Source organism: Zonotrichia leucophrys, chromosome Z (assembly GCF_028769735.1).
Source record: "Zonotrichia leucophrys gambelii isolate GWCS_2022_RI chromosome Z, RI_Zleu_2.0, whole genome shotgun sequence".
NCBI classification, from domain to species: domain Eukaryota; kingdom Metazoa; phylum Chordata; class Aves; order Passeriformes; family Passerellidae; genus Zonotrichia; species Zonotrichia leucophrys.
Window position 1 is genome coordinate 24337200 of NC_088200.1, and position 17947 is coordinate 24355146.

The 17947-nt window shown below is 54.0% G+C and overlaps 1 protein-coding gene across 1 annotated transcript; it reads left to right on the top strand.

Moving 5' to 3' along the window:
* Positions 1–2504: 2504 nt before the first annotated feature.
* Positions 2505–9354, top strand: LOC135459573 (serine/threonine-protein kinase PAK 3-like). The gene is made up of 13 exons (XM_064735770.1): positions 2505–2583; positions 3526–3563; positions 4002–4128; positions 4188–4199; positions 5098–5232; positions 5914–5977; positions 6611–6659; positions 6968–7080; positions 7339–7456; positions 8195–8294; positions 8576–8772; positions 8871–9008; positions 9253–9354. Exons 1-13 carry the CDS (start codon positions 2505–2507, stop codon positions 9352–9354), a joined length of 1272 nt encoding a protein of 423 aa, XP_064591840.1.
* The last annotated feature ends 8593 nt before the right edge of the window (positions 9355–17947 follow it).

Below are 17947 nucleotides of genomic sequence, written 5' to 3' on the forward strand. Positions count from 1 at the left end.
TGAGTCATGAACAGCAGGGAATGAGCTCACATTCAGGACAACACTTGCAGGCTGATGTGCTGTCCTTGCTGGACCTCTTGTCTTGAAGATGTCAGGGTGATCAGCAGGAATCAGCCTTTTGGTCCCACCCTCCTCTCACTATGTCGCCTGTGCGATGGAATGGCATTCTCACAGCGGCTTCTGGCCCTTCCTCCCTGCTTCTCCTTTCCCCCCTTTTCACCCCAGACCTCCAGGCACCCTCTGGGCCAGCCTCATCCCCCACAGGTGTGTGTAACCACCAGAGCCTCCTGCAGAGCCCCATTCCCACTCTGCTGCCTCCTTGGCCTTTCCCCACATCTGGGCCAGCCTGCAGTTGCCAGGTGTTGGAAACATGCACACAGCATAGCACACCTGGCATTGAGCAATTTGATGCTCAGCACAATTTGATGCCCCTGCAGAGCACAGCTCCCCACCCCGGCCCTTTTACCACCAAGCTGTGGCTCCATTTCAACTCCATCTGCTGGGATGCCCACAGGGAGGGACTGCTCAGGGAATGGATGCTCCTTGAATATTGCCCACAGGCCTGGTTTCCACGCCTCCCCATTCCTCCTACCCCTAAGGCTGCCTCAGCCTTCTAAACACAATTTTTCTTACTCTAATGGCTTCCTGTGCTTTACTTCATGCTGTAAGCAGAAGTACACCGCTTTGATTGTCTTTCTTCTAAAATGAATAAAAATAAGTTGGAAATACTCCTAGATTTTGCCATTTAAAACTTGAGGCAAGTGCAAAAAGTAGAGAAGCTTTCTGTGCAGCTTTTCAGTTCATTGCAAGTCTCCTTCCTCTTCACTCAGTTTCAGCAGATCTGTTGATTTTCCTTTGCTCTCATCTTTTAAGCTTCATCACTTGTCTATAGATCTGTGAAAAACCCTGTCAACGCGACGCAAATTTACTGTACTTTGTGTTTTTCCTCTTCTGGAAAAGCTGAGGCTCATGTGTTCTTCTTCTGTGATCTAGACTTTGATCCCCATCCTGGCTCTGGCTAAGAGCAGAACAAATGTTATTTCTTAACTGCTAGAAAGATCTGCTAGCAAAGGTCACAGTTAGAGCTAAGCATGATGCTTCTCTCCCTCCGCTGAATACACATCTTTGTGTCTAGGCCTGGTGACTTCCAGGAGCACCTGGAAGCTACTGCCAAGGACAAAAGTCGTCACTATTGCTGGTTTTGACACGGATTATTTTTTGGTAGGATTTTGATCTACATCTACAGTGATCTGGATCTTTGGCACAAAGTGCCTTCAAGCAACATTTCCAAGCATCGTGGGCAATGAAGTCCAGATACTAATGAGTTGTGGTTTGTTTTAACTCTGTGTAACATACGGTACAATATCCCAAAACACATTATTTTTGAGTGTTTCAGGCATTTAAAACTTAGGCTTATTCTTGTCAACCCTTTTCCTTCTTCCCTTCTGAAATCTGCATGCCCAGGTACTAATTTCTTTCTCAGTTTGTCGATAAGTTACCAGTCAGAACAAGACTTGTTCTTGACCCAGAGATGGGGCAACTGTCACCGTTAGGCCGGACGTGGCATACACACGTGATCAGGGTCCAAGAAGAAAAAGCTTTTATTTTATTCAGCGTGTTCTCCGGCTTATATAGTCTTAACAAAGCGTGATCTCAATTCATTCACTACATCACAATAACTTATATCCATTGGTGCAAAGAAATTAACGTCAACAGAATGAGCAAAAGTTTTACAGAAATTTAATAAGGCAGGTATACACATCTACTTAGGCACCTAGTCTAGCTTACAAAAATTCTCCTGTATCTTTTCTAATGGGTTTCCATGCTGGCAGCCTTGTCTTCTTCCTTGCTATGGATACACTCAAAAACCATCAACTGCTTTTTCTTCCATGACCTTGGCTTTGCTTGCAGGCCAGCTTTCAAGCCCCTCCATAGGTCAGCATGCACCTGCATGCTCAAGAAGCAACTGCAGCCTATAATAGTCCTGGAAATTAGTTCTCTTTGCTTCTTTTGCCCCCTAAATGTCATTGAAGAAGTTAGGCTTTTCAGAACCAGCTAGGATGCCACCTAGAAGAAGCAGACTTGCTTTCAGTCAAAGCTTTGGGAGCAAAAGTCATGTTTGCTTGCATTGCTTGGATGCCGCTTGGATTGGCGCATTTTCTGAGCTCCCCTGGGTGCCTTGAGCACTGCCTTTGTGAGTGAGGAGAATTTCCCAGGCTTTTCTTTTGCATTAGCCGTACAGAAGGTTGTCTTGTTGGGCACAAGAAAGCCACAGAGCAGCTGCCATTGTGAGGTCAAGCCAGAGGTGCCACGTCACAGTGCTGTCAGCACAGCGTTGTCCCGGTGCGCGCCAGGCCTGGTCGTCCAGAGCGGCTCTTCCGCTGGCTCCCTGCAGGAGGATCCTTGTGCTCAAGGAGCTCTCAGCAGACGGCCTGCACCCCGAGAGGAGTCTTGGCTTTCCCTTGGGTGGCACTCAGCGTGCAAACGCGCACAGCGCTGCCAAAATGATCGGGCAAGTCTGTGCCGCCGTTTGCACCGTCTTTTCTGTTGTCTATTCAGGCTACTACCTGACCCAGTTGACTCGTAAGTAAAGGTTTCTCCTGGGGCTGGCATCGCCCGACTTTTGCTTGGCTCTGCGCTTTGTGCCGCACCAGTGGCCCAGCTTCTTTGGGAACAAAATGGCCGTGAAGGTGGCACCGCTTTGGGCAATGTCCTGCCAGCAGCATCAGCTACAAAGGCGGCATCCGTACTGGGTGGCGCGTGCAGAGTATTTGCCATGCAACCTGCAGCGGTTGCCTTCCCTCCCCGGGAGAGTGCGCGGCAGCGGAGTCTGTCATTTCCTCAGCTTGCTGCTTCAAGCAAGACAAGCTGCAAATTGCAGACTCTGAGGGGAGATCCTCAGAAGTACTTCTACCAACTCAGTGCTTCTCTCCAGGAGTGAAGGAAAGCACCTTTTGCTCCATATTCTGCCCCTTAGAGGCCTTGGCTGCATGACTTGAGCCTTTGATGCTGTGCCAAGACTGCGATTGCCTTGGCCATGCAGCACAAAGTCCAGTGCAGGGAGGGTTTGCTGCTGAGCCCAGCAGCTGTTCCTGGGCTGCTTCAGCAGGGAGCTGCCACAGGGAAGGGACCCTTTGTGCAAGCTTTGCTGGGCTATCATCTTCAGCCAAGGGATGGGGATTAGGGCATGCCATTTAAAAGACTGTATATGGAAAATGCAGGAAAGGGAAGAGGGAAATGCAGTTTGAGCTGTTTGGGCACAGGAGAAGCTCAAAGTTTTGAAGAGCAGCGGGCATTTCCAGCACCGTCTTCCTATTGCTCTCTTGGCAAAAGAGGCCCAAATGTAGACAGAGGCTCCTCTAGCGTCCTTGTTGTTCTCTTGCTTGCTGTGGGAAAGAGCTGTTGCTCCTGGAGGCATGTTGGGAAAGGGAAATGCTCTGTGTTGGGACTGCCTTGTGCTGTGGGAGTGGCCAGCACAGGCACTTTTCTAAGGGCCTCTGGTTCCTTTTGCCTTGCTGGCTGCAGGTCACCTGACACGCGGATGGAGACAAGGCTGTCCTTCGGTGAGTGGCAAAGGAAGCTGTGACGTTGCTGGCGTGTGAGAATTGTGCAGCAATTCTGCCAGCTTGGCCTGTTGCAGCCGAGTGTGGAGTGCCGGCGTGGGAGGCTGAAGGAAAGGCCAGCCGCCCGGTGGCATCAGCAGTAGCAAAGGGAGCACTGGCTGTTTGCCGATTTTCCAGTGAAGAGCCTTTCAAGAGATGAAAGGCAAATGGGACAGCTCCAAGGCATCTTGCTGCTTCTAGGCAGCAGGGAAGCTGAAATGCACAGCAAGATGGAGTAGCAGCTCATTCAGCCTACTTCCTCGTGTTTGCGTGACTCAGAGGCCCACTTGTATCAAAGTGGATGATTTGCCTTTCTTCTGGGTCCTTTCCCAGCTCAATAGAAAGCAGCTCCTAAGGCACTGGCTTTTGCCCATCTCTCTCACTTCTGTCTGCCTGCAGGGCACAACAGCAGGGTCAGCAGCTCCTCTGGCTGCCTCCGTCATTCAGGAAGAGGCTGAAGAGGAGCAAAGGAAGATGAAGCCTTCGGCCGCTGTCCCTTCACAGCCTGAACTTGCAGAGCCAGTAAGTGACAGCTGAGCTTGGCACTGCCTTTGGTGCAGGGCCAGGCTACCCGTTTTGGAGCAGCCCTTGTTGCTCGTGGCTGAAGACGCTGGCGGCCGTGTGCCTGCTGTGGTGTAGTGCTGCTTCAGGCAAGCCGGGGAGCCCTGGCCAATGGGTTCTGAAGTTTGACATTTAAGCTGGGGTGCCGAGAGGGATGTGCCAGAGTGTCTCTCGGGATCAGACAGGAGGCAGCATTCAGTGCCTCTCCGTGTAGGAGTCAGCCCCTTGTGGCCGTTGTCAGTGCAGGCTGCCTGTGGTCAGCGGACAGCGCGGCCCAAATTCACAGCTGACAGCCTTGCAGGGTACCTGGGAGACACTGGCCCCTGGAAGGGACCTGCCCTCTCCGTGGACTAATTAGCTTCAGGCTGTGCTTCACTTGCAGCCGGTCAGAGCAGAGTTTGGAGAGGAGAATCCTCGGCAGCCCTGCACTGTAGAAGGGCGGGTGGGTCTGGGCAGGGCTGGAAGGCGGCTCCCAAGGGCCGCTCCCTAAAGGCTGCCATGGAGAGGGGAAATCCGTGAAACAGATCAGAGAAGGGACCCGCTGCGGGCTTCAGAGCAGACCGCTGCGTGCCAGCTCCGGGCTGATGTCATTGCCCAGGAAAAGACAGGAGGAAGAAAGCAGCAAGGCTCTGGGGCCCTGCTCTGATTTCTTTGGGGATCTTGGCAGCCCCATCGATACCTTGTTGCCAGTGTCTTGCAGAAAAGCTGAAGACGTGGAGCATGGAGGTGGTCGGGAGGGGCTGGATGCAAGTAGCCTTTGGGCTTCTCCCGAAGGTGCCTTTGAGAAGGGGACATGGGAAACGCCCCAGCTGGAGAGGCCTGGCCGTGGCTGCAGCACCTTCCCAAGGCCTTGCTTTTGCCGTGCGCTTAGGGGGGGCACGTGTGCCAGCCACCCTTCTGACGGGCAATCCTTTCTTGTCGCAGCGCAAGACAGGCTCTGCCATTCAACCTGGTGCCGCCGGACCAGCATGGCCTGCAGCAGCCAGCTCAACCCCCGCTGCCGGCACTTCCCGCAGCAGCGCAGCCCAGCAGCCCGAGATGAGGGAGGAGCAGGGCCTGAAGACTCTGAGTACGTCCGGTGCATTTCTTGTCGGCCAGAGCAGGGTGTTGTGCGCGTGTCTGTGTGTAGGCTGTGCCAGATGCTGCCCCTCGGTCTCAGAGGCACTTACGCCTCTCTGCAGAAGGTGTTGTTGTGCTCTGAGGCAGCGCGGCAGCGCTCAGGGAGTCCCTGCTGCCTGTGAGGGCGGCTGGGCCTGGCTTGGCCCTGCCTGGGCTGCCTTCTGGGCCTAAGACAAAAGCAGAGATTGTTTCTGCTTGAGCAGAAGGCTGGCACCTAGCGGGTGACTATTGCCCAGGGAGCTGTCTGGCCCCAGCTGTTTTCTGGCTCTGGTTCTTACTCCTCCTCCGGCCCAGCCATTTTGTGCCCCTGGCAGTGGACCTGCCAGTGATGGTGGGTGTGAGTGCAGAGGCTGCAAAGGCCCTTGGTTACCTCTTAGGGCCCCCTTCTTAAAGGCTCATCATTTTGGCTTATCGCGTGGCATGCTGCTCTTGAAAGAAATGAAGGCCCTCTTGGAAAGGCCACCTGATGAAAGGTGGAGAAGATGGCCCTCCCACTGGCTGGTCTCAGCAGCTGGAGGCCGAGGGACCGCAAAGGGCCCAGAGCTGCGGGCAGTGGGGCTGCCTTTGGGACGCTCTGGGCAGCGGCGTCTCTGTGTGCGAGTGAGCGCCCTGCACTGCTTTTGTCTTTCAGGGAGCATCGTGAGTCCGGGCCGGCCAACGGGCAAATACACGGCATTTGAGGAACTCGGGCGAGGGTAAGCGTGATGTCAGCTCATTTTACAAAAGTGTGGACCAGGTCTTTGGTGGGTGCAATATCAAGCGTGAAGTCAGGCAAGCTCCAATCCTGGTCAGGCTCTGGCTTGACCTCGTGTCGCCTGCCCACACTGCTTGGTCAGAGCAATCCAAAGGCCTCATCAAAGACAAGTTGATGCTGGCAGTGTCTTGCTTGCAGCAGTGAGGAGCAGGAGCTGGGAAAACCCCTGCCCCTGCAGCTTTCTGGCCTGAAAGAGCACCTTGCCATCCAAGAAAGGTCAGATTGTCAAGGACAGTCTTCTGAGTCAAATTGTTCTCCCTTTTTTGACACACACATGCATGCACACCCGCACAAGGAGAGACTTCCCCTTAGGTTCTGAAATGACCTGGCAGGGCGTGCGCCTTGGAGATTTCCAGCGGCCCTTGGTCTTCATACTGCACCTTAGTGCTCCCTCGGACAGCCTGCCCCGCATGGCAGAGGGCTCACGGGCTGACGTGCTGTCGGCCGAAGAGATGCTGCAGCCAGGCATTTTTTCTAAGGAAGGCGTCCAGGCAGCCTGGGGAGATCTGCTGCCTGGGCTTGCTTTCACTGCCAAAGGGATAAAGGTCTCTTTCTGCTGCTTTTGTCTTTCTAGGGGGTTTGGAGCTGTTTATAAAGCCCTTGACACCAGCAGCGGACAACAGGTAAAGTGCCAACAGCCCCATGCCGTTTTGCAGCTCTGGAGCGCTTTGCCCGCTGCTGTGAGCTCAGCTTGGAGCTTTGGGTGGCAGCTCCATGTCTGCAGCAGAGGCTGTTCCTCTGAAATACAGTCTAGGCTCAGGGGGCAGAATGCATTTGGGATGGCTTTTGCTGCTTCTGCTGAGCTCCGCTGTCTCTTGACAAGGCACTTTGGCCCAGCCCGCTGCCTCATTGCACCAGCACTGGCTCCGTGCTCCTTGTGATCTCCAGCAGGCTGCGTCTTCTCAAGGGAACGGTGGCCAATGTCTTTCAGGTGGCAATCAAGATCATGTCACTCAAGGAGGAGATGTCCGAGGAGCTGGCTGCCAACGAAATCCTGGCCATGAGGGACAACAGGAATCCCAATATTGTTACCTACTTAGACAGGTTGGCATATTCTGGTGTCAATGTAGCTTTAGCTTGTGCAAGCCAGAAGAGACAATGCCCTTTGGTCACTGGCAGAGAACGGAGCTGGTGAAGATTTCTCTGCTGGTCTCCAGAGCGTGGCAGGAGGTGGAGCTGGTGTTCAATGATCTCTTGTGGCACACGTAGCTCGGAGAGCAGTTGCAAAATCCTGGCTCAGGCCCTGGGTGACTGAGGCTGTGCCCATTGCTGTCTCTCCATGCGGCGGTTTTCTTCTTTCAGCTACCTGGTGGATGCGGAGCTCTGGTTGGCCATGGAGTTCATGGACGGCGGCACCTTGTTTGATGTGCTCAGGGCAGTGTACCTGGAGGAAGGACAGATAGGCGCTGTCTGTCGGGAGGTGAGGGATCCCGCTGCTGCTTCCCCAGGCCTGCCCAGGATGCTGCTTGTCTCCTGGAGGTTAAGGAGAGCCGAGATTTCTTGTTCTCAGCTTTCCTTCGCTGCTGCTGCTGCAGTCACGCCACACAGCAGAAGAAAGAGCATGGCAAGTCAACTGCCTGCCAGTGCCCTCGCACTCCTCAGGCTCTGTCCTCTGGCCTTGGTGCTCGCTCACTGGCTCAATTTCTCCTGCTTCCTCTTCTCACTTTTGCCTGGGACTGTTTGCCTGGAGCCTGTCTTTGTGCCCTACATTGCTTGCCACTGGAAGGCAGGATGCAGGTGGCAGAATTTCAAGCGAAGGGCATAGAGCTGTCCTCAGCTTCAAAGGATAGCATTGCAGCCCGGATGGCGATGCATTCTGGACCAGCTGGAATGTGCTGCTGTCAGCAGCAGCTTCCTCTTCTGCTGCCACTAGGCTGCCCCAAAATTCTTTGCCGTGCTGCCACCCAGCCAAAGGTGACGCGCTTCCTACCGAAGGCCGGTGGAACTTTTGCGAGCCCAGATGCCTTTGCTTGGAAATCTAGAAAAAACTTCCAAGAGTGTTGAAGCAGCAAGCTCTTCATGGTGACAGCAGCGTGATGTTTGGCCCTCGCTCACAATTCCCTGAGAAAGCCGCCAATCCCGTTGAGCTCTTTGCCTGCGGGTGGGATGAAATCAGATCCTGCACGTTAACTTTCCCTCCCTCCTTTTTCTCTCTCAGTGCCTGCAAGGACTGCATTTCCTTCATTCCCGCCAAGTCATCCACAGAGACATCAAAAGTTGCAACGTCCTTGTGGGCACGGACGGATCCGTCAAGTTGGGTGGGTGTCCCTGCTGGGCTGCAGCATGTCCAGCGTATGCCGTGCGCTTGCATTTTGGTGACGGCCACTGGGGCAGAAGCGCGGCTTGGCCAGTGCGTGAATCGTCAGGGTGGTTTTGAAGCGGCCGAAGCCTTATTTGCCTGGCTCCAGGCACGTGGAAGGAGAGCTCAGCTGCTTTTTCAGCTAGACTCAGCATGGCCTGGTCACGCTTGGAGTGGGCAATGGTTTTGGCCGCTTTGCCAGTGGTAGCTGGCTTTGACAGGCTTTGTTTTTGTCCTCAGGTGACTTTGGCCTCTGTGCTCAGCTCAGCCCTGAGCACAGCAAGCGCAGCTCCAGCGTCGGCACTCCCAGCTGGATGGCACCGGAGGTGGTGAGAGGAGAAGCCTACGGCCCCAAAGTGGACATCTGGTCCCTGGGGATCATGGGGCTGGAAATGGTGGAAGGGGAAGCTCCTTACCAGCGGGAAGCCCGTCTCCGGGTAAGGGTGCAGCTTAGCAAGAGGGCTCTGTGTGGAGAGAGCTGTGTGTGGCTAGCAAAGGAGCAGGTGGAGTGTCCTCTTGCATCCATGTGCTGTAGGTTTTTGAACTGATCGAAAGGAACGGGCCCCCAAAACTGCAGAACCCCAGGCACCACTCGGCTCTCCTGCGCGACTTCCTCCGCTGCTGCCTGCAGGCAGATGAGGACAGGCGCTGGTCTGCCCAGGAGCTCCTACAGGTAAGAAAAAGCAAAGGGGCACAGAGCCCTGGCAGCTGAGGACACCTGCATGAAGGGATGAGGAGGAGGAGGAGTGTGGGCCACGTGGCACAGAAAGCTGCCAGGACAGGAAGGCGCAGGGGGACATGCTGCCCTCGGTGCTCTTTGTGTGTCTTGCTGGTAGCCAGGGAATCCTGCTTGAGCCCGCCGGGATGTGATCCTGGAAAGTAAGAGTTCCTTTCTTTGTTCTTTTTCCTCTGGGCAGCATCCCTTCGTGACCTCAGGCGATCCTGCCTCCAGCCTGGCTGCTCTGATCATCTCAGCCAAGCGAGTGCAGGAAGACTGGAGAGGAGACACCTGCGCCTGAGGAGGCCCTGATGCCCGGCCAGCCGAGAGGAGGGAAAAGGGGACGTGTCATCTTTAGGCAGAGCATCAGCCATCCCCTGAGTTTGAAGAGGAGCTGTGCCGTAGATAGGAAACATGATAGTGTAGATATTTGCTCAGTTTAGCTGTGAGGTTAGCTGCTAGGTGAGCTGTTAGGTTAGCTGTTAGGTTAGCTGTTAGGTTAGGTTGGGTAAGGTTAGGTTAGGTTGGATTAGGTTAGGTTAGTTTAGGTTAGGTTAGGTTGGGTTAGGTTAGGTTAGGTTAGATATGTTGTTAGGTTCAATTTAAAGCTTTGCTGTTTTTCTTTGTGCAAAAGATGAAAGTTTAAAAAAAGTTAGGAAACATAAAGATCAACTTTTAAGGACTATAGCACGTAGATAGCTTGGATAGTAGAGGATTGTTTAGCTTAGGATAGAGTGTTGTTAATTTAGGGAAGCTTTGAAGTAGAAATGAAAGAATTGTCATAATAAGAATTAAGCAGTGAGAGGAAAAGCTGGGCTGCAGCAGAAGTGGAGCCTGCAGGCGCTCCAAGCTGTCAGCCTGAGCAGGCCACCTGCAGGACAGAATGATGAAGATGGAGTAGCAGCGAGGGGATACTTTGTTTCAGCCCGAGTGTCAATAAAAGTCAAAAATACCCAGAGTGTTGGAAGACTCCCTTCCTTGCCAGGCTAAGTGGACAGTCCCTTTCAGAGGCCCAAAGAACATAGTGAGGTAAGCAGCTTTGCTTACCTGAAGTGTGGCATGCCTGTGGGAAGCTGAGAGACCTACAGGTAATGAACACCAGGTAATGAGCTCCCATTCAGGACAACACTAGGAGGCAGATGTGCCGTCCTTTCTGGGCCTCTTGTCTTGAAGATGTCAGGCTGATCAGCAGCAATCACCATTTTGTTGCCACCCTCCTCTCCCTCTGTCACCTGTGGGATGGAATGGCATTCTCACAGCGGCATCTGGCATTTCCTCCCTGCTTCTCTTTTCCCCCCTTTTCACCGCAGACCCCCAGGGACCCTCTGGGCCAGCCTCATCCCCCACAGGGTTGTGCAACCACCAGGGCCTCCTGCAGAGCCCCATTTCCACTCTGCTGCCTCCTTGGCCTTTTCCCCCATCTGGGCCAGCCTGCTGTTGCCAGGTGTTGGAAACATGCACACAGCATAGCACACCTGGCATTGAGCAATTTGATGCTCAGCACAATTTGATGCCCCTGCAGAGCACAGCTCCCAACCCCGGCCCTTTTGCCACCGAGCTGTGGCTCCATTTCGCCTCCATCTGCTGGCATACCCACTGTGAGGGACTGCTCAGGGACTGGATGCTCCTTGAATATTGCCCACAGGCCTGGTTTCCACGCCTCCCCATTCCTCCTACCCCTAAGGCTGCCTCAGCCTTTTAAACACAATTTTTTCTTACTCTAATGGCTTCCTACGCTTTACTTAACGTCAGCACCACTACACAGTTTTGATTGCCTTTATTCTAGAATTAATAAACATAAGTTGGAAGTACTGCTAGATTTTCCCAAGTAAGACTTGAAGCAACTGCACAAAGTAGAGAAGCTTTCTGTGCAGCTTTTCAGTTCATTGCAAGTCTCCTTCCTCTTCACTCAGTTTCAGCAGATCTGTTGATTTTCCTTTGCTCTCATCTTTTAAGCTTCATCACTTGTCTATAGATCTGTGAAAAACCCTGTCAACGCGACGCAAATTTACTGTACTTTGTGTTTTTCCTCTTCTGGAAAAGCTGAGGCTCATGTGTTCTTCTTCTGTGATCTAGACTTTGATCCCCATCCTGGCTCTGGCTAAGAGCAGAACAAATGTTATTTCTTAACTGCTAAAAAGATCTGCTAGCAAAGGTCGCAGTTAGAGCTAAGCATGATGCTTCTCTCCCTGCATTGAATACACATCTTTGTGTCTAGGCTTGCTGATTGCCAGCAGCTCCTGGAAGCTACTGCCAAGGACAAAAGTCGTCACTATTGCTGGTTTTGACACGGATTATTTTTTGGTAGGATTTTGATCTACATCTACAGTGATCTGGATCTTTGGCACAAAGTGCCTTCAAGCAACATTTCCAAGCATCGTGGGCAATGAAGTCCAGATACTAATGAGTTGTGGTTTGTTTTAACTCTGTCTAACATATGGTACACTATCCCAAAACCTGTTATTTTTGAGTGTTTCAGGCATTTCAAACTTAGGTTTATTCTTGTCAACACTTTTCTTTCCTCCCTTCGGAAGTCTGCATGTCCCGGTACTAATTTCTTTCTCAGCTTGTTGAAAAGTTACCAGTCAGACAAGACCCGTTTCTTGACCCAGAGATGGGGCAAGCGTCACCGTTAGGCCGGACGTGGCATACACACGTGATCAGGGTCCAAGAAGAAAAAGGTTTGTTTTTTTTATTCTGCATCTTCTCCAGCTTGTACACTCTTAACAAAGCGTGATCTCAAGTCACTAACTACATCACAATAACTTCTTCTATCCATTGGTGCAAAGCAATTAACGTCAATATAACTGGCAAAAGTTTTACAGAAATTTGTAAGGCACGTATGCACATCTACTTAGGCACCTAGTCTAGCGTACGCAAATTTTCCTGCGTCTCTTCTAATGGGTTTCCATGCTGACGGCCTTGTCTTCTTCCTTGCTACGGATACACTCAAAAACCATCAACTGCTTTTTCTTCCATGACCTTGGCTTTGCTTGCAGGCCAGCTGCCAAGCCCCTCCATAGGTCAGCATGCACCCGCGTGCTCAAGGAGCAACTGCAGCCTACAATAGTCCTGGAAATTTATTATCTTTGCTTCATTTGCCATCTAAATGTCACTGAAGAAGTTAGGCTTTTCCAAACCAGCTAGGATGCCACCTAGAAGAAGCAGACTTGCTTTCAGTCAAAGCTTTTGGGAGCAAAAGTCATGTTTGCTTGCATTGCTTGGATGCCGCTTGGATTGGCGCATTTTCTGAGCTCCCCTGGGATGCCTTGAGCACTGCCTTTGTGAGTGAGGAGAATTTCCCAGGCTTTTCTTTTGCATTAGCCGTACAGAAGGTTGTCTTGTTGGGCACAAGAAAGCCACAGAGCAGCTGCCATTGTGAGGTCAAGCCAGAGGTGCCACGTCACAGTGCTGTCAGCACAGCGTTGTCCCGGTGCGCGCCAGGCCTGGTCGTCCAGAGCGGCTCTTCCGCTGGCTCCCTGCAGGAGGATCCTTGTGCTCAAGGAGCTCTCAGCAGACGGCCTGCACCCCGAGAGGAGTCTTGGCTTTCCCTTGGGTGGCACTCAGCGTGCAAACGCGCACAGCGCTGCCAAAATGATCGGGCAAGTCTGTGCCGCCGTTTGCACCGTCTTTTCTGTTGTCTATTCAGGCTACTACCTGACCCAGTTGACTCGTAAGTAAAGGTTTCTCCTGGGGCTGGCATCGCCCGACTTTTGCTTGGCTCTGCGCTTTGTGCCGCACCAGTGGCCCAGCTTCTTTGGGAACAAAATGGCCGTGAAGGTGGCACCGCTTTGGGCAATGTCCTGCCAGCAGCATCAGCTACAAAGGCGGCATCCGTACGGGGTGGCGCGTGCAGAGTATTTGCCATGCAACCTGCAGCGGTTGCCTTCCCTCCCCGGGAGAGTGCGCGGCAGCGGAGTCTGTCATTTCCTCAGCTTGCTGCTTCAAGCAAGACAAGCTGCAAATTGCAGACTCTGAGGGGAGATCCTCAGAAGTACTTCTACCAACTCAGTGCTTCTCTCCAGGAGTGAAGGAAAGCACCTTTTGCTCCATATTCTGCCCCTCAGAGGCCTTGGCTGCATGACTTGAGCCTTTGATGCTGTGCCAAGACTGCGATTGCCTTGGCCATGCAGCACAAAGTCCAGTGCAGGGAGGGTTTGCTGCTGAGCCCAGCAGCTGTTCCTGGGCTGCTTCAGCAGGGAGCTGCCACAGGGAAGGGACCCTTTGTGCAAGCTTTGCTGGGCTATCATCTTCAGCCAAGGGATGGGGATTAGGGCATGCCATTTAAAAGACTGTATATGGAAAATGCAGGAAAGGGAAGAGGGAAATGCAGCTTGAGCTGTTTGGGCACAGGAGAAGCTCAAAGTTTTGAAGAGCAGCGGGCATTTCCAGCACCGTCTTCCTATTGCTCTCTTGGCAAAAGAGGCCCAAATGTAGACAGAGGCTCCTCTAGCGTCCTTGTTGTTCTCTTGCTTGCTGTGGGAAAGAGCTGTTGCTCCTGGAGGCATGTTGGGAAAGGGAAATGCTCTGTGTTGGGACTGCCTTGTGCTGTGGGAGTGGCCAGCACAGGCACTTTTCTAAGGGCCTCTGGTTCCTTTTGCCTTGCTGGCTGCAGGTCACCTGACACGCGGATGGAGACAAGCCTGTCCTTCGGTGAGTGGCAAAGGAAGCTGTGACGTTGCTGGCGTGTGAGAATTGTGCAGCAATTCTGCCAGCTTGGCCTGTTGCAGCCGAGTGTGGAGTGCCGGCGTGGGAGGCTGAAGGAAAGGCCAGCCGCCCGGTGGCATCAGCAGTAGCAAAGGGAGCACTGGCTGTTTGCCGATTTTCCAGTGAAGAGCCTTTCAAGAGATGAAAGGCAAATGGGACAGCTCCAAGGCATCTTGCTGCTTCTAGGCAGCAGGGAAGCTGAAATGCACAGCAAGATGGAGTAGCAGCTCATTCAGCCTACTTCCTCGTGTTTGCGTGACTCAGAGGCCCACTTGTATCAAAGTGGATGATTTGCCTTTCTTCTGGGTCCTTTCCCAGCTCAATAGAAAGCAGCTCCTAAGGCACTGGCTTTTGCCCATCTCTCTCACTTCTGTCTGCCTGCAGGGCACAACAGCAGGGTCAGCAGCTCCTCTGGCTGCCTCCGTCATTCAGGAAGAGGCTGAAGAGGAGCAAAGGAAGATGAAGCCTTCGGCCGCTGTCCCTTCACAGCCTGAACTTGCAGAGCCAGTAAGTGACAGCTGAGCTTGGCACTGCCTTTGGTGCAGGGCCAGGCTACCCGTTTTGGAGCAGCCCTTGTTGCTCGTGGCTGAAGACGCTGGCGGCCGTGTGCCTGCTGTGGTGTAGTGCTGCTTCAGGCAAGCCGGGGAGCCCTGGCCAATGGGTTCTGAAGTTTGACATTTAAGCTGGGGTGCCGAGAGGGATGCGCCAGAGTGTCTCTCGGGATCAGACAGGAGGCAGCATTCAGTGACTCTCAGTGTAGGAGTCAGCCCCTTGTGGCCGTTGTCAGTGCAGGCTGCCTGTGGTCAGCGGACAGCGCGGCCCAAATTCACAGCTGACAGCCTTGCAGGGTACCTGGGAGACACTGGCCCCTGGAAAGGACCTGCCCTCTCCGTGGACTAATTAGCTTCAGGCTGTGCTTCACTTGCAGCCGGTCAGAGCAGAGTTTGGAGAGGAGAATCCTCGGCAGCCCTGCACTGTAGAAGGGCGGGTGGGTCTGGGCAGGGCTGGAAGGCGGCTCCCAAGGGCCGCTCCCTAAAGGCTGCCATGGAGAAGGGGAAATCCGTGAAACAGATCAGAGAAGGGACCCGCTGCGGGCTTCAGAGCAGACCGCTGTGTGCCAGCTCCGGGCTGATGTCATTGCCCAGGAAAAGACAGGAGGAAGAAAGCAGCAAGGCTCTGGGGCCCTGCTCTGATTTCTTTGGGGATCTTGGCAGCCCCATCGATACCTTGTTGCCAGTGTCTTGCAGAAAAGCTGAAGACGTGGAGCATGGAGGTGGTCGGGAGGGGCTGGATGCAAGTAGCCTTTGGGCTTCTCCCGAAGGTGCCTTTGAGAAGGGGACATGGGAAACGCCCCAGCTGGAGAGGCCTGGCCGTGGCTGCAGCACCTTCCCAAGGCCTTGCTTTTGCCGTGCGCTTAGGGGGGGCACGTGTGCCAGCCACCCTTCTGACGGGCAATCCTTTCTTGTCGCAGCGCAAGACAGGCTCTGCCATTCAACCTGGTGCCGCCGGACCAGCATGGCCTGCAGCAGCCAGCTCAACCCCCGCTGCCGGCACTTCCCGCAGCAGCGCAGCCCAGCAGCCCGAGATGAGGGAGGAGCAGGGCCTGAAGACTCTGAGTACGTCCGGTGCATTTCTTGTCGGCCAGAGCAGGGTGTTGTGCGCGTGTCTGTGTGTAGGCTGTGCCAGATGCTGCCCCTCGGTCTCAGAGGCACTTACGCCTCTCTGCAGAAGGTGTTGTTGTGCTCTGAGGCAGCGCGGCAGCGCTCAGGGAGTCCCTGCTGCCTGTGAGGGCGGCTGGGCCTGGCTTGGCCCTGCCTGGGCTGCCTTCTGGGCCTAAGACAAAAGCAGAGATTGTTTCTGCTTGAGCAGAAGGCTGGCACCTAGCGGGTGACTATTGCCCAGGGAGCTGTCTGGCCCCAGCTGTTTTCTGGCTCTGGTTCTTACTCCTCCTCCGGCCCAGCCATTTTGTGCCCCTGGCAGTGGACCTGCCAGTGATGGTGGGTGTGACTGCGGAGGCTGCAAAGGCCCTTGGTTACCTCTTAGGGCCCCCTTCTTAAAGGCTCATCATTTTGGCTTATCGCGTGGCATGCTGCTCTTGAAAGAAATGAAGGCCCTCTTGGAAAGGCCACCTGATGAAAGGTGGAGAAGATGGCCCTCCCACTGGCTGGTCTCAGCAGCTGGAGGCCGAGGGACCGCAAAGGGCCCAGAGCTGCGGGCAGTGGGGCTGCCTTTGGGACGCTCTGGGCAGCGGCGTCTCTGTGTGCGAGTGAGCGCCCTGCACTGCTTTTGTCTTTCAGGGAGCATCGTGAGTCCGGGCCGGCCAACGGGCAAATACACGGCATTTGAGGAACTCGGGCGAGGGTAAGCGTGATGTCAGCTCATTTTACAAAAGTGTGGACCAGGTCTTTGGTGGGTGCAATATCAAGCGTGAAGTCAGGCAAGCTCCAATCCTGGTCAGGCTCTGGCTTGACCTCGTGTCGCCTGCCCACACTGCTTGGTCAGAGCAATCCAAAGGCCTCATCAAAGACAAGTTGATGCTGGCAGTGTCTTGCTTGCAGCAGTGAGGAGCAGGAGCTGGGAAAACCCCTGCCCCTGCAGCTTTCTGGCCTGAAAGAGCACCTTGCCATCCAAGAAAGGTCAGATTGTCAAGGACAGTCTTCTGAGTCAAATTGTTCTCCCTTTTTTGACACACACATGCATGCACACCCGCACAAGGAGAGACTTCCCCTTAGGTTCTGAAATGACCTGGCAGGGCGTGCGCCTTGGAGATTTCCAGCGGCCCTTGGTCTTCATACTGCACCTTAGTGCTCCCTCGGACAGCCTGCCCCGCATGGCAGAGGGCTCACGGGCTGACGTGCTGTCGGCCGAAGAGATGCTGCAGCCAGGCATTTTTTCTAAGGAAGGCGTCCAGGCAGCCTGGGGAGATCTGCTGCCTGGGCTTGCTTTCACTGCCAAAGGGATAAAGGTCTCTTTCTGCTGCTTTTGTCTTTCTAGGGGGTTTGGAGCTGTTTATAAAGCCCTTGACACCAGCAGCGGACAACAGGTAAAGTGCCAACAGCCCCATGCCGTTTTGCAGCTCTGGAGCGCTTTGCCCGCTGCTGTGAGCTCAGCTTGGAGCTTTGGGTGGCAGCTTCATGTCTGCAGCAGAGGCTGTTCCTCTGAAATACAGTCTAGGCTCAGGGGGCAGAATGCATTTGGGATGGCTTTTGGTGCTTCTGCTGAGCTCTGCTGTCTAGTGACAAGGCACTTTGGCCCAGCGTGCTGCCTCACTGCACCAGCACTCGCTCCGTGCTCCTTGTGATCTCGAGCAGGGTGCATATTCTCAAGGGAACGGTGGCCAAGGTCATTTCAGGTGGCAATCAAGATCATGTCACTTGAGGAGGGGATGTCCGAGGAGCTGGCTGCCAATGAAATCCTGGCCATGAGGGACAACAGGAGTCCAAATATTGTTACCTACTTAGACAGGTTGGCGTATAATTGTGTCAATGTAGCTTTAGCTAGTGCAAGCCCGAAGAGACGATCCCCTTTGGTCACTGGCAGAGAAGGGAGCTGGTGATGATTTCTCTGCTGGTCTCCAGTGTGGGAGGAGGTGGAGCTGGTGTTCAATAATCTCTTGTGGCACACGTAGCTTGGAGAGCAGCTGCAAAATCCTGGCTCAGGCCCTGGGGTGACAGAGGCTGTGCCCATTCTGTTTCTCCATGCCGTAGTTTTCTTCTTTCAGCTACCTGGTGGATGCGGAGCTCTGGCTGGCCATGGAGTTCATGGACGGCGGCACCTTGTTTGATGTGCTGAGGGCAGTGTACCTGGAGGAAGGGCAGATAGGCGCTGTCTGTCGGGAGGTGAGGGATCCCGCTGCTGCTTCCCCAGGCCTGCCCAGGATGCTGCTTGTCTCCTGGAGGTTAAGGAGAGCCGAGATTTCTTGTTCTCAGCTTTCCTTCGCTGCTGCTGCTGCAGTCACGCCACACAGCAGAAGAAAGAGCATGGGAAGTGTACTGCCTGCCGGTGCCCTCGCACTCCTCAGGCTCTGTCCTCTGGCCTTGGTGCTCGCTCACTGGCTCAATTTCTCCTTCTTGCTCTTCTCACCTTTGCCTGGGAATGTTTGCCTGGAGCCTGTCTGTCTGTCCTACATTGCTTGCCACTGGAAGGCAGCATGCGGGTGGCAGAATTTCAAGCTGAGGGCAAAGAGC

Excerpts from the sequence above, each read along its gene's own strand:
- LOC135459573 (XM_064735770.1), top strand. The coding sequence starts at position 2,505 with ATGATCGGGCAAGTCTGTGCCGCCGTTTGCACCGTCTTTTCTGTTGTC. Across the intron at positions 7,081-7,338 it reads ATTGTTACCTACTTAGACAG|CTACCTGGTGGATGCGGAGC; the intron begins GTTGGCATATTC and ends TTCTTCTTTCAG. Across the intron at positions 8,295-8,575 it reads GGACGGATCCGTCAAGTTGG|GTGACTTTGGCCTCTGTGCT; the intron begins GTGGGTGTCCCT and ends TTTTGTCCTCAG.